This window comes from Amblyraja radiata, chromosome 29 (genome assembly GCF_010909765.2).
Source record: "Amblyraja radiata isolate CabotCenter1 chromosome 29, sAmbRad1.1.pri, whole genome shotgun sequence".
Lineage (NCBI taxonomy): Eukaryota > Metazoa > Chordata > Chondrichthyes > Rajiformes > Rajidae > Amblyraja > Amblyraja radiata.
Window position 1 is genome coordinate 9956921 of NC_045984.1, and position 16644 is coordinate 9973564.

At 44.1% G+C, this 16644-nt stretch overlaps 1 protein-coding gene across 1 annotated transcript in view; it reads right to left on the reverse strand.

Annotated features, from left to right (window-relative positions):
• rnf126 (ring finger protein 126) overlaps positions 1-14555 on the reverse strand; it is a 55492-nt gene extending 40937 nt beyond the window's left edge. Inside the window, exon 1 of the mRNA XM_033046521.1 lies at positions 14459-14555. Within this exon, the coding sequence (XP_032902412.1) occupies positions 14459-14530 (72 nt within the window). The 5' untranslated portion in view covers positions 14531-14555. The remainder of the gene's footprint in view (positions 1-14458) is intronic.
• Between the last annotated feature and the right edge of the window lie 2089 nt (positions 14556-16644).

Here is a 16644-nt window from a genome sequence, read left to right on the forward strand (position 1 = left end):
CAAGCTTAAATTTTGGTCACTTTAAAAAAAGAATTCAGTTTATCCAAATTGCCTTAAGGGGGTTGAACTTGTATTCTAGATTACCTCACACAGCAAATGTACACTGTGCATGCAATTATGTCCTATACTGTCCCAACTATATAAAATGTTGTATTCATTTTTCAAACATCTTAACTTAGTATCATTAACAGATGTCAGCAGGATTGGTTAGTCTACTTTGAAAGCGAGAAGGAAGTGATGTCAGGTTACTGATTTCATTATTTTTAGTTTCTAGTGTTAGCCCACTGTTACTCCACATGTGTCATGTTCAGAACAGGGTTGCTAGTCTATCAGACTGTAGACCAGCAACCTAGTCATCAACATAACGCAAAAAGATTTAGTAAAAGTAGAAACAAAAAATAATGAAAGCATTAACCTGACATATCTCTTGCTTCTCAGTTTTCAATCTAGACTAAGCAACTAGACACAAAAAGCTGGAGTAACTCAGCGGGACAGGCAGTATCTCTGGAGAGAAGGAATGGGTGACTTTTTGGGTCGAGACCCTTCTTCAGATTGGTTAGGGATAAGGGAAACGAGAGATTGATGGTGATGTGGAGAGATAAAGAACAATGAATGAAAGATATGAAAAAAATTTACGATGATAAAGGAAACAGGCCATTGTAAGCTGTTTGTAGGGTGAAAAGGAGAAGCTAGTGCGACTTGGGTGGGGGAGGGATAGAGAGAGAGGGAATGCCAAGGCTACCAGAAGTGAGAGAAATCAATATCCATACCACTGGGCTATAAGCTGCCCAAGCGAAATATGAAATGCTGTTCCTCCAATTTGCACTTAGCCTCACTATGACAATGGAGGAGACAGAGGACAGAAAGTTCTGTGTAGGAATGGGAAGGAGATCAGGTTGGTTCAGGCGGGCTGAGCGAAGGTGTTCGCGAAACAATTGCCCAGTCTGCATTTGGTCTCGCAGATGTTTTTAAGTCTAGACTAAGCAATCCCAGATAACCAAGATATATAAAAGCAGCACCAGGTAGGCTTGAAGACACTATCCAGCATACTGAGGCTACAAATCAAATCTCCATTCAATAATGTTTTATTATTAATGTTTAATGTTTTATGTGCCATACCTAACTGTCACTGTATGTCATGTTGCCACTTGCGGCAGAGCACCAAGGCAAATTCCTTGTATGTGAATACTTGGCCAATAAACTTATTCATTCATTCACTCATACATTCATGTTAAATAGTAGAACCAGCATCCTATAGGCCACCTAAGAAATCATTTAACCCATCAAAGTTCTGCTGTCCCTGCATTTCCAATAGTGAACAATGAAGTACCATTAACCAACTGCACAAAGGCTTCATGAATATTCCCATCCTAGTGATGCTGGAATGAATCAATGCAAGTGCTGAAGACAAGTGTTGAAGCAATTACAAACATCTTTTGCTCAAATTTTCAAATCAGTAATCTGTTATGATTTCCTTAAGGTCCCACCCAAAATAGACACCAGTCTTTAATCAATTAATACTCTTGGTAAGTCATCTTCTTGAAACATTTGTGTTCAAGAAGGAACTGCAGATGCTGGAAGATCGAAGGTACACAAAAATGCTGGAGAAACTCAGCGGGTGCAGCAGCATCTATGGAGCGAAGGAAATAGGTGACGTTTCAGGCCAAAACCCTTCTTCTACTGAAGAAGGGTTTCGGCCCGAAACGTCACCTATTTCCTTCGCTCCATAGATGCTGCTGCACCTGCTGAGTTTCTCCAGCATTTTTGTGTACCTTCTTGAAACATTTACTCGCATCCACAGGATTTCCCAGTTTAGTGCCACTTTTGAGTATTTTGGTTTTATTTCATCTTCTATATTTTGTATTGATAACCAATTTAAATAAATGAACAAATAAGACCCAATGATAAAGCCACAAAGTGATGGAGTAATTCAGCTAGTTTGGCAGCACCTACATACAGGACTTTTAAACTCTAAGTAACTTCTATTTGCACTCCCCACCCCCCCTTCCCCCACCATAGTTATTTTACCTGTTCCACAGTTCTCCACATTGTTTCCCTCTTGAGATCACACCTTCTCCAGCCAACAATGGGACTACCAGGCACCTGAGGTAATTTGTGGCCGGACTTGATTGGCCCTGATCTCTTCTTGCCTCCAACTCTTCATCCCCTCCACCCCCTATTTTCAGTCTGAAGAAGGGTCCTGACCCGACACGTCACCCATCTTTTCTCTCCAGAGATGCTGCCTGACCCGCTGAGTTTCTCCAGCACTTTGTGTCTATAAACCAGCATCTGCAATTCTTTATTTCTAAATGAGAACATGTGCTAGCTATTACAGAATGGCTCAATTTTAATCTGTGCATTAAAAAAATGTATCAATGTATTCTCACTAAGAACCATGCCACTATCAGCTGGCTTAAATTGGACAATTTGTACAGACAATACAAACTCAAAAAAGAAAATCCACAGAAATTCTGGGGAATTATTTTGTTATTTCAATTGAAAAGAACACAAGTTTAAAGTTCTTCATCGTGCTGTGCTTAAATATGAATAACAACCATTTTTGTTGCACATTGATGTTGTACAGTATTTGAATAGTGCCCATTTGTATCTGATCGTGATAAAGTTGCACAAATTCAAAAAGGAGAAAATAAATATCGCCAAAGATTAATTGCAGTACAGAAGACTGCACACATTCACTATATTTTGCTTCAGCTGTTTAAATATTAGGTGCACGGTTGAAATATGTGTTTTCCCCTTGAATCAAGTAATGAGAATGTTAAATTTCTTGCGCAAGGGCATACATAAGGACATTAACAATAACGTCCTGCTTTATTCAAATAAAATCAGTCAATGCAGCGAAGACCACTACAAGTACAGAGAAGCTCAGCCATTATGTTTTAATCTAAAAGTACTCCATTGTCAGCATTAAGAAACATCTTCTATAACATATAGAATATGAGATTTCTAAACAATCTATAGATTTTCACAGTGAACTCACACCCGCTAAAATGTGGATTGACCTTGTCCTAATTCAGCTCAGGCAGGATCCTCACAGCCAGAGATGAAAATCATATTCTACCTGTCAGAGCTTCATAAATCAGCATACCTCCCAAAGAGACTCCCTTGGCATAATTTGTATTTGTATTTTGTAGCCTTTTTTTAATGGAAGGGTATACATTAGAAGGCAGCAAGCCAGCAGAGAAAGATGAGATGGGCTATATTAGCTAAGGCCCGATAGGCCATGAAGTGGCAAGTAATCCAACGGAACGATGGTGTTTTGCTGCAATGTAATCAGCCACCGCATAAGTAATAGAATCTCCTGCTAATAAACTAAAAACATGCAATGAGCTCATTGGTTATCCAGATATTTTTCTACCACAACTCTGGATAAAGTGTATGATCAACGTATTCCAAATAGATGTATATAATAAAAACACCAGTCAACAGATACAAAGTACAACAAGAGGTCTTATTATGTTTTTTACTGGTATCAAAGGAAAATGACATAATAAAAGTTTCCATTGTACTGATTACTGATTCTTAAAACATGACTTTTAAACTGTAAGCTTTTCCTTTGATCGAAACACTTTGGATTAAATTGCAAATCTCAAGTGACCAATATCCAGTATTAGCATCTGGTGAATTACAGCACATACCCATCCCAGGTTACAAACGCCCGACTTGTGGATACTCCTACATATAAATTAGCTCCCATAATGTTGTCAAAAGTTCAACATAATGTTTGGGTCAAAGACCATTCATTTATTTATTTGCCTTTCTACAAAGAGGTCAGGAGTTACAAGGATTAATTTTTGTGTTAGATATCGGTAAAGGGCCTGTAGATGGTTTATGCATGCAACCTATAATGTAGCTACCTCAATACCACTAACCACGCCTTAGTCATCTCAGTATAACTGTGATATCCTCCCCTTGCTCCTCCCTTGGTTCCAGTACGCCCGAAGACTAGATGCAGTCAGTACTGGGACGTGCTTCACATGTGCCTTTTTATTAAATACTCAGTAAAGTTACAGTGTGTCAGACTTGGCTTCTTTACATGGAGTCAGAAGTGGGATCAAGTTTAACGCGCGCCTCCTGTTTATCGGGTTTTATTTGCCCCTAGATTTACTAGTGTTTAATTCCCTCTTTGCCATTGCATTCTCGTGCCGCAAGCCCTCTCCCTTTGTCTTTGACGCTGACATTGCGGAGCGATGGGCTACTTTCGTGATGGACTACAACCACTTCATCAGCATCGTGCACCGAAATGACCCTGATGCGGTCAAAGCCTCACTACTGCTGAAGCTTGCCGGTCCCGATGCCATGAAACGAGCTCAGACTTTCACCTACAATCCAGCGGTCCTGGGTGACAACGACCAGGTCGTCGAGCCAGCGGAGTCTGCCAACGATGTCTCTTACGCAAGTTTGCGGAGATTTGTGACTTGCCCTCCAACCGTATATTGGAGCGGGCTAGATTCTTTACAAGGAAACAGCAGCCTGATGAGCCTGTTGAATGTTTTATCGCTGACCTGCGCTACCTTGCTCAGCGGTGCCGTTTCGAGAACATGTGTGATCAGCTCACTAGAGATATTTTAGTCACCGGCATGCTAGATCAGAAGTTACGAGCCGAGCTGCTGCGAAAACCAGATCTCACCCTGACTGAAGCTATGCATGCATGCAGACTAGCTGAGGTGATTGCCCCGCTACATGGGCAGAGGGGATCTGACAATCGGGCTATTAATCTGACTGGTGTTGCTATCCCCGTCGCAAGCAAGACAACGTTCGCCCTGCACCGCGGCTGACTTATGCCGCTCGGGTCCCGCTTGTAAAAAAGTGCCCCAACTGTAATTATGTCCACTCTATGCAGTCGCAGTGTCCAGCCTTTGGTAAAGCTTGTAATTTCTGTAAGAAGATGAACCATTTCTCAGCTGCCTGTCGCTCCCGTGGGAACGTTCCACCAGCTCCCAGACAAATTTTAAACAACCTGCAACAAGTTGGTAACTAATTCGGTTCCCAGTCTTCTGTCGACACTGCCCTCGACTCTGAGCCCAGTACTTCCATGGGAGATGCCAGTGTTTATTCTCTCCTTCATAATCAATCTCGCCTCCCCGATCCTTCTGTACTAGTCACTGTAAACAACAAATCCTTCACTGCTAAGCTAGACACGGGGGCGAAGGTGAATGTTATGTCAACATCCCTGTTAAGGAAGATTAGAAATAATGAGCTGTTAACTGCTGATCGCTCCACATTGCGTGCTTATGGGGGAGAGGAGCTAAAACCTGTGGGGAGGGCCACCTTCCACTGTGTGCTGAAGAAATCTTCGGGAGACCTGTCGTTCTTCATTCTTGACTGTGACTGTGTGACTCTGTTGAGCAATCAGGCGTGTCAGGATCTCGGGCTGGTGTCCTTTGACCATACTGTCCATGAAGTGCGGGTGATGCTGAATCCACTTTCTGAATACCCTGACCTATTCGATGATGAACTGGGTAAGCTGCCCCTTGTGTACAAGATCGCAACTGACCCATCGGTTGTACCAGTGGTCCGTGCTCCGCACAGGGTGTCGTTTGCCATGAAGGACAAGGTCGAAGCAATGCTGAAGAACATGGTTGCCATGGGAGTGCTTGAAGCTGTCAGCGAACCCACCGACTGGGTCTCCACCATGGTCGCCACCATGAAGAAGGGTAAGAGCGAGATACGGGTGTGCATCAACCCCAAAGACTTAAATCTAGCAATAAGACGTCTTCATTATCCCATGAGGACTGTAGAAGATGTTGCCGCCCAGGTCAGGCAGGCCACGGTGTTCTCTGTCCTTGATGCCAGGAGCTCATTCTGGCAAATACCTCTAGACAAACACTCTTCAGACTTAATCACTTTTGGCACCCCCTTCGGAAGATTCAAATTTTTGCGGATGTCGTTCGGCATCAACTCTGCCAGCGAAGTGTTTCAACGCTCCATGGAGCAACTGTTTGCTGGCCTGCCGTGTGCCATTATCGTGGATGACATCCTGGTTTACGGGAAAGATGCTGCTGAGCACGACCACAACCTCCGACGAATTCTAGACCGCGCTCGCCAGATCAACTTAAAACTCAACCTGTCAAAGTGCAAGTTCCGTGTAGCTGAAGTATCCTATGTTGGCCACATCTTCACAGCCCACGGGCTGAAACCTGATCCGCAGAAAACCAACGCTATCTCCGAGCTGCCTGCCCCGACCGACGTGACCAGCCTGCAGCGATTCCTGGGCATGGTCAACTACTTGGGAAAGTTCATCCCCGACCTCAGCGAGTTGAGCGCACCCCTGAGGCAACTGACGAAAAAAAACATTGCCTGGTCCTGGTTTCCCCAACACCAGCAGGCTTTCGACCTTCTCAAAACAAAGCACACCGACTCTCAAGTTTTTCAATCTGCAACGTCCGATTGTAGTTACGTGCGATGCTTCCCGCTTCGGACTCAGTGCTGCCTGCCTGCAACTCCATGATGACGGCTCGCTACAGCCCATTTCTTATGCCTCGCGTACCATGACAGACACTGAGCAGCGATATGCACAAATCGAGAAGGAGCTTCTTGCGGTTGTATTCGCCTGCTCCAAGTTCAAGGACTTCCTTTTCGGTACCAGGTTCACCGTCGAGACGGATCATCAACCCTTGGTGACCATCCTCAATAAGCCCATCCACATCGCTCCAGCCAGACTCCAGCGCATGATGCTACAGCTCCAGCGGTTTGACTTTCTGATCGTGTACAAGAAGGGCACCGAGATGCATGTGGCCGACGCGCTGTCCCGGACCCCCCGCTCCTCCTGTGACAGGCACCCCTATGAGCAGGAGGATCTGCAGGTACTAAATGTCAACTTTGTTCCCTCTAAGCAGCTGCAGTGCCTGGTTGAGCACACCGCCAACGACCCCGACTTGCAACAGCTCGCAGCTGTCATCCAGCGGGGGTGGCCCAGCAGACGCACCTCACTGCCTGTGGGTGCCCACCCTTTCTTTCTGGTCCGCGACGAACTGGTGCTCCGGGACGGTATCATCATCAAGGGTCACAAGGTGGTCGTCCCTGCCTCCCTATACGACTTGTACTACAACGCTGCTCACATGGGGCATCCCGGAGCCGATGCCACCGTCTCACATGCCCAAGAACAATACTATTGGCCCGGCATGGCCAAGTACATTAAAGCCCGAGTAGCCTCCTGTCCTGATTGCAACACCCTGGCCCCACATCAGCAGCGCCAGCCACTTCTGCAGCAGCCAGCGCCTGCTATGCCCTGGACCTCGCTGGCTGCTGACATACTCGAATGGTGAGGCAAGCACTACCTGGTGTTGGTTGATTCATACTCCAACTGGTTAAAGGTGGACCTTCTCCCTGTTATCACCTCTGAAATGGTTATCAGTAAGCTGCGCAGACACTTTGCTACCTTTGGGTCCCCGGTCCGCTTACAGACCGACAACGGCCGTCAGTTCACCAGCGCAGAATTCCAGGCTTTCGCTGCGGTGGAACTTCACTCACTATACCAGCAGCCCCGAATACCCGCAGAGCAACAGCAACAGAATGGTCGTGTATGGTCGTGAGTAGTCTCCTCAGTCGATCAAAAAGACATAGCATCTTTCTGGTCGCCGCTGGATTTTCAACATGTTCAAACATTTTCGGCGACAATCGGAGACAGTGGGTTGACGCCAATGAGCGTAGCTTGACTTCTCCTGACGTAGGTTGCTGTCGTTGGTTGTCGCCAGGTGACATAGATTGTCGCCCGTCCTGACTTCGGAGAATTCCATTGGAGACTACTTACGTCGACCTACGTCAACCGGTGACAGAATTGTCTTCAGTTGTCGCCGACAGGGTGGTAGTTTGTCGCGAGTGGACGTAGGTTGACTTTGGTTGTCGTACGTTGTCGCCTGTATGGTTGTAGGTTGTTATAGGTGTGGTCGAAGGTGGACGTCCAAATGGGTCGCCTGTTGTCGGTAGCTTGCCGTAACTTGATGTCGACTAGGTGGTAGGTTGTTGTAGCTTGTCGCAGACAATGTCGTAGGAGGGGTCCAGTCGCCGGTTTTTCGGCGACCTGCTACAACTATGACAGTCGCCGGCAGTCACCTAAAAAATCGCCTGTGGGACAGGCCCTTAATTGATAGGGGAAGGATGGTGGTGTAGGGATGCTTCAGTCTGGACAGGATTCAGATTAAATCGAGACCAAGGTTTTAATATAATACCTTCTGCATATTTAAAATAACTTGAAACAATTCAATAATTTGCACATTTCCTTATCAAATCTGCAGCATTTTCACCCATAACATTCAATTTCATAATGTATTTTGGTGCTATTCTCAAATTTTGGGAATTCTTTACAACAAGTGAACATAATTATCACAGTCCCAGTCACAAGCTTTACTGTTAAAATCACAATACAACAAAGGGAGAATAATTCTCTACAAAAACAGATATAATTTAAACAAAGAAATACAATGAAAGAATGGGCCTTGGAGCCTGATTGTCAAATGAACACGGGTTAGGAATTCATACAGAAAAACACATTTTCCAAACCAAAAATCCAGATTTTCTTTTTAAAAGAAACACCAGAATGCATCATGTGTGGGCATTGCAACTGTATTAATAGAACCAATTCAATGGGGGAATGAACATCATTTCATGTGCACCTGTAGCCTTGTCCGCCAGGACTGCCACAATCATGGCAACACTACCACTGGAATTATGTACGTTTAAGCATGGAGATTTTAAAAACAAAAGCAAATCATTTAGAAACAAAATCAAATATGATTACTGCACACCTGTAGTTAGTTCCCACAGGAAATAAAATACAAATACAAATTTTGTGATGATGTGGTAAGAATCTGTTGAACATCAAGTTCTAATACACTCTCAAACCAAATTGGATTTTATTTTACGGATCAAAGAGTTGTTAAAGTGTTATAACTCGCCCGTGTCATTATTTGTGCTTTACACCAGCAAACTCCAATCCTATTTTATCAAAGACCAACCACAAGTCCTTCTATTCTTTACTTCCTCATAGTCCAGCTTTCCCCTTAAAATTGTAACTATTACAACTGAAACCAAAGGTGCATTGATCTCTTTATAATCTCTAATTTTAATGCAAACTATTTTGAAACATGCAAGAGTGGAAGCATTTGCAAATGTCAAGATGGTATTCAATGAATTGTAGCTCAATATTGCCAGGAACAAAACAGAATTAAGCAACAGCAAAACAGGGGAAATCAGTCACATGCTCGGAGTTGGCACTTTCCAGAGAATAGCATGGAGCTCCCACGAGAACTCCCTTGAATCTTTCACAAGCACAGACCACAGCACGACGAAATAAATAAAATTGACTTGCATACAGCACCTTTCTCAACCTCAGGTCCTTCCAAGGAACATTGCAGCTAATTTATGGACAGCAAGTGTTGGAGCATGGAAATGCAGATGCTGGTTTAAACCAAAGATAGACACAAAATGCTAGAGTAACTCAGCGGGATAGGCAGCATCTCTGGATAGAAGGAATGGGCGATGTTTCGGGTCGAGACCCTTCTCCGGGACTCCAATTTCCTCCCTCCCACACTCCAAAGACGAAAAGGTTTGTAGGTTAATTAGCATTGGTAAAATATATTGTCCTAGTGCGTAGGATAGTGCTAGCGTACGCAGATTGCTGGTTGGCGCAGACTCGGTGGGCTGAAGGGCCTGTTTCCACACTGTATAACTTGAGTAAACTAAAGTAAAATTTCTTCTGCCTCCATAAGTTGTACAGTACTTCAATGGAAAGGAAACCAAAAATAATTACTCAACATTTCAGCAAGTAAATTTCATCCCACTACCTACCAAGACAGAACAATAAAGCAACCACTGGAACACTGACTGACTTTCATGTCACTATCTGAAGTGACTGCAGTCATTACCCATGTTAGTCATCGAGACCGAATGTTCTAGAATGTGGAAAAAGTCCAACTACAAACTGAAACAGAAAGCTAAAATAAATTTAGCAATGACTGTTCATTATGTGGGTCAACAGTCACATTTTATGTTCAAATAAAGCTATTGAGTTCAACAACATAAATTTTTTTAATGGCAAATCATCGTTAAATTCTTTACCCGATGCCCTGGATTACACCTTTTTATGTTTAATCAAAGGGACTGATTTTCATTGCAAAGGGAGGATTATCCTCCCTTCATGATCACTTTACCGAGAAAAAAATCTGTATCACCCTCTTAGACCCAAAACATTCCCTTAAATTCCTATGGTCACTCCAGGAACCTGACTGCCACCATTAGACGTGCTCTGTAGAAAAAGGTACGAAATAGGAAAGGATTTTATTTTGACAATGTCATTCCTACTTCCTCGATTTAATTAGGTGCCACTAGGTGGCGCTTGCAGAAATTCTGAAGCGAGACAGCTGCCAGATTGTGCTCCAACTAAACAGTGGCACAAGTCGTTCATTCACTTCCAAGAATGGAAAAAAAACTGAGATCCTTCCATATTAAGCACATTATATAACAAACATATTATTGCAGGATGAGATGAAATGCAAAATGATATAGTTAGCATCAGAGAAAAAGAAAGCATAAACAGGTCCATCAACCCACTGAGTCTATGCCGACCTTGAACCACCTACATTGCATTGAGAAAGTATTCAGTATTCAGACCCCTTCACCTTTTCCACATTTAGTTACGTTACAGCCTTATTCTAAAATGGATTAAATTCATTTTTTTTATCAGCAATCTACATACAATAGCCCACAATAAAAAAGTGAAAACAGGTGTTTAGAAATGTTTGCAAAATAATTAAAAATAAATAACTGTAATATCACATTTACATAAGTATTCAGACCCTTTACTCAGTACTTTATTGAGGCACCTTTGGCAGTGATTACAGCCTCAAGTCTTCTTGGGTATGACGCTACAAGCTTGGCACACCTGTGTTTGGATAATTTCTCTCAATCTTCTCTGCAGATCCTCTCAAGCTCTGTCAGGTTGGATGGGGAGTGTTGATGCACAGCTATTTTCAGGTCCCTCCAGAGATATTCGATCGGGTTCAAGTCCGGGCTCTGGCGGGGCCACTTAAGGACATTCACAGACTTGTCACAAAGCCACTCCTGCGTTGTCTTGGCTGTGAGCTTTGGGTCGTTGTCCTGTTGGAAGGTGAACGTCTGCCCCAGTCTGAGGTCCTGAACGCTCTGGAGCAGGTTTTCATCAAGGATCTTTCTGTACTTTGCTCCGTTCATCTTTCCCTCGACCCTGACTAGTCTCCCAGTTCCTGCCGCTTAAAAATATCCCCACAGCATGATGCTGCCACCACCATGCTTCACCGTAGGTATGGTATTGGCCAGGTGTTGAGCGGTGCCTGGTTTCCTCCAGACGTGACACTTGGCATTCAGGCCAAAGAGTTCAATCTTGGTTTCATCAGGCCAGGGAATCTTGTTTAGGTGCCTTTTGGCAAACTCCAAGCGGGCTGTCATGTGCCTTTTACTGAGGAGTGGCTTCTGTCTGGCCACTCTACAATAAAGGCCTGATTGGTGGAGTGCTGCAGATATAGTTGTCCTTCTGGAAGTTTCTCCCATCTCCACAGAGGAACTCTGGAGCTCTGTCAGAGTGACCATCGGGTTCTTGGTCACCTCCCTGACCAAGGCCCTTCTCCCCTGATTGCTCAGTTTGGCCAAGTGGCCAGCTCTATGAAGAGTCCTGATGGTTTCAAAGTTCTTCTATTTAAGAATGATGGAGGCCACTGTGCTCTTCGGGACCTGCAATGCTGCAAAAAATGTTTTATACCCTTCCCCAGATCTGTGTCTCAACACAATCCTGTCTCGGAGGTCTACAGACAATCCCTTCATCTTCATGGCTTGGTTTTTGCTCTGACATGCACAGTCAACTGTGGGACCATATATAGACAGGTGTGTGCCTTTCCAAATCATGTACAATCAATTTAATTTACTACTTGTGGACTCCAATCAAGTTGTAGAAACATCTCAAGGATAATCAATGGAAACAGGATGCACCGAAGCTCAATTTTGAGAGTCACAGCAAAGGGTCTGAATACTTATGTAAATGTGATATTTCAGTTATTTCTTTTTAATTACTTTGCAAAAACACCTGTTTTCACTTTTATATTATGAGGTATTGTGTGTAGTTTGATGATTAAAAAAATGACTGTAATCAATTTTAGAATAATGCTGTAATGTACCAAAATGTGGAAAAAGTGAAGGGGTCTGAATACTTTCTCAATGCACTGTAGGTACACTATTCCCACATGAATCCTAATTTATTTATTCTCTCCACTTTCTCAATAACTTCCACAACATTTTACCACTCATCTACCCACTGAAGCAATTTACGGCAACCGTTTGCATCTTTGGAATACGGGAGGATACTAGCAGACCAAGAGGAAACACACAACCACAGGGAGAACATGCAAACTCTGCACTGACAGTACCCAATTCTCTGGTGCTGCAAGAGAGCATTTCAACTTTGGCCATTGTGCCACTTCATCTAATCATGTGCTTTTGCACAGCCAACAATTGACATTATACTAAAATGTAATACATTTAGTGAAATCAATACAAATTAGCCAACTTTATAGTTCTGCTGGAAATAAAGATACTTCTTGCAACCTGTATTTGTTTTAAATTGATTGTAATTATTTTGTATCTTTCGCAGTTCTGATGAAGATTGTTCAACCTGAAACATTAACGTTGGTTCTCTTCCCAGATACTGTGTGATCTGTTGAGTGTTTCCAGCATCTTGAGTTTACTATCCGAGCTGAGCAAACCCATCATTCTCTTTCCCATCAAAGTAATCTCTCTTGCACTGTCGATTTCCCTTATGAAAGCAGTAATTGATTTTGTTTCCATGACAATGACAACTAATGAATTATAGAATATAACTACTTGTCAAGCAAATATGTTTTTCTCACATCAACTTTACTATTTTTATTCATTTGTGGGATTCAGGCTTTTCAGGTTGAACCAGCATTTAGTTGCCCTTGAGAAAGTGGTGGTGAGCACCTTTCATGAACTATCACTGTCCTTGAGGTGTGAATAAATTGCCTAGAAACTTTAAACCTGTAGTTATGTTTCTATGTGAAATTCCCAATACAATGTTTTGTCTTTACATTAAGATTTATTCTCCAATCTGGAGGAATAGGAGGAAAGTAGACAAATCAAAAAAAAATTTGAACCTAGAGGTGTTTCTTCGAGATCTCCAATACAGTATTTCACTTTTTACATTATTATTTTCCCCCAATATCAAGGTTGAGGAAAAGGAAAATGGGGAAATTTGAAAATGTAAACAAGGAATAATGTTTCAGAGAGATTTCTAATACAGTATTTTGAATTTTACATTATTATTTTGTTTTCTCCATTCTAGAAAATGGACAAAGAAAATTTAAACCTGGAGAGGTTTCTGTACGAGATTTCCAATTAATTTTGCTTTATACGTTATTATTTAATCCCACAATCTGGAGGAAAATTGACAAATGAACACAACAATGATTTGGTTTAAATCAGGAGCTGTCAAATGTGGTCTGAAGAAGGGTCTCGACCCGAAACGTCACCAATTCATTCTATCCAGAGATGCTGTCTGTCCCGCTGAGATACTCCATCATTTTGTGTCTATTTTCAAAATTTAAAGACAAGAAAATACTGGGATTGTTTCGATGAGCCAGCAAGCATGGAAAGAGAAACATTAACATCTCAGGTCAGTAGCCTTTTGTCATTTTGTTTGTCTACACACTTTCTAAGTTCTACACACTGTCCAAGTGCTTATGTATAGTGATACGTGTACTGAACTGTATACACAACTGAATGTCACTGTACATGTGAGAAATAAAGAACCATACCATACTTTGGAGAGGTGGGGGGGGTCTAGTCTCTGTCTAGGGAGGAACTACAGACGATGGTTTAAACCGAAGACAGACACAAAATGCTGGAGTAACTGAGCGGGAAAGGCAGCATCTCTGGAGAGATGAGATGGAATGGTATGAAGAAGGGTCTCGACCGGAAACGTCATCCGTTCCTTCTCTCTCCAGAGATGTTGCTGCCTGTCCCGCTCAGTTACTCCAGCATTTTGTGGCTTCTCTTCTAAGTCTCTGTCTGGCATTGGTAGCCCGCGCATGCTTGGTGTAGGGCGGACACTTTGTGGCAGGCGGGCGGAGGCGCACGGCTCATTATGTGGCAGGCGGGCGGAGGCGCCTGCGCGGTGCAGGCGGCTCATTATGTGGCAGGCGGGCGGGCGGAGGCGCCTGCGTGGTGCCGGCAAGCGGCGGCTCACTATGTGGCAGGCAGGCAGGCGGACGCTATCGGGCAGCGGCTCGGCTGCGGGCCCGGCTTCGTGTTACCCAGGAACGAAGGAAGGAAGGAAGGAAGGCGCTCGCCTGCCGCACACGCCCGTACCCCGGTCAGACGGCCGGCGGATCCCCGTTGGGCGCCCGCCGCGGCGCTGTGAGGGTGAGGAGAGGGAAGGGGGAGAAGGTTGACTCACCGGCAGGCGGGGGAGAATCTCGGCCGAGCAGCGGTGGCAGAAGTAGCGCGGCTGTGAGGAAGCCTCCGCCATATTCACGTAGGTCGGCCACAGTGACGTATAGTACGGGTGCCCGTGCGCGTCAGCGTGTGACTTCACACGCCCAAATTGTGACGCGCCTTCAGTCTGTCAGTGTGCAGGAAGGAACTGCAGGTGCTGCTGCCTCAACCTCAACCTCAGCTTCACACCAAGGACACACACACACACACACCAAATGCTGGATTCAACTCAGGCAGCATCAGCTTAAACAGAGATTTACGAGGATGGTGCCAGGACTAGAAGGTGTGAGCTAAAGGGAGAGGTTAAATAGGCTGGGTCTCTATTCCTTGGAGCGCAGGAGGATCTTACAGAGGTCTACAAAATCATGAGAGGAACAGATCGGATAGATGCACAGAGTCTCTTGCCTGGAGTAGGTGAATCGAGGACCAGAGGACATAGATTTAAGGTGAAGGGGAAATTTTTTTATAGGAATCGGAGGAGTAACTTTTTCAATAAAGGGTGGTGGGTGTATGGAACAAGCTGCTAGAGGAGGTAGTTGAGGCTGGGACTATCCCAACGTTTAAGAAACAGTTAAACAGGTACATGGATAGGACAGGTTTGGAGGGATATGGACCAAGCACAGGCAGGTGGGACTAGTGTAGCTGGGACATGTTGGCCAGTGTGGGCAAGGGCTGAAGGGCCTGTTTACACGCTGTATCACTTTATGACTAAGACTCTGGAAAACATGGATAGGCACAAAATGCATCTCATTTAAACTTACGGAATAATGAAAGGCATAGATAGTGTAGATGTGGAAAGGATGTTTCCACTGGCGGGAGAGTCTGGGACCAGAGGTGATAGCCTCAGAATTAAAGGCCGCTCTTTTAAAAAGATGTGGAGGATCTTCTTTAGTCAGAGGGTAGTTAATCTGTGGAACATTGCCACAGAGGGCATGGGAGGCCGTCAGTGGATATTTTTAAGGCAGAGATAGACAGATTCTTGATTAAAACGGTTGTCGAGGGTTATGGGGAGTAGGCAGGAAAAGGGATTAGGAGGCAGAGATTAGCCATGGCGGAATAGACTCGATGGGCTGAATGGCCTAATTCTACTCCTATAACATGTGGCATAACTCCAGCATCTGGCAAACATGGACAGACACAAAGTGCTGGAGTAAACTCGGGCAGCATCTCTGGAAAACATGGATAGGCACAGAATGCTGGAGCAACTCAGGCACAGAATGCTGGAATAACTCGGGCACCATCTATGTAAAACAAGGAAAAGCACAGAATGCTGGAGTAACTCAGGCAGCATCTCTGAAGAAAAGGACTAGGTGACGTTCTGGGTCGTGACTCTTCAAACAGATTCTGGGGAAAGGGAAACTAGAGGGTTGAAAAGTTCACAAGTTATAGGAGTCGAATCAGGCCAATCGGCCCATCGAGTATACTCCGCCATTCAATCATGGCTGATCTATCTCTCCCTCCTAACCCCATTCTCCTGCCTTCTCCCCATAACCCTTGATACCCATTCTAATCAAGAATTTGTTTTATCTCCACTCTTTGCCTTTCATTATTCAGACTGTAATTTAGGCAGCATCTCTACAACATGGATGGTCACAAAATGCTGGAGTAACTCAGGCAGCATCTCTGGAAAACATGGATAGACACAAAACGCTGGAGTAATCTGTAGAAAGGAATTGCAAATGCTGGTTAAATCCGAAGATGGACGCAAAATGCTGGAGTAACTCAGCGAGACAGGCACAATCTCTGGAGAGAAAGAATAGGTGATATTTAACCATATAACCATATAACAATTACAGCACGGAAACAGGCCATCTCGACCCTTCTAGTCCGTGCCGAACACATAATCTCCCCTAGTCCCATATACCTGCGCTCAGACCATAACCCTCCATTCCTTTCCCATCCATATAACTATCCAATTTATTTTTAAATGATAAAAACGAACCTGCCTCCACCACCTTCACTGGAAGCTCATTCCACACAGCTACCACTCTCTGAGTAAAGAAGTTCCCCCTCATGTTACCCCTAAACTTCAGTCCCTTAATTCTCAAGTCATGTCCCCTTGTTTGAATCTTCCCTACTCTCAGTGGGAAAAGCTTTTCCACGTCAACTCTGTCTATCCCTCTCATCATTTTAAAAACCTCTATCAAG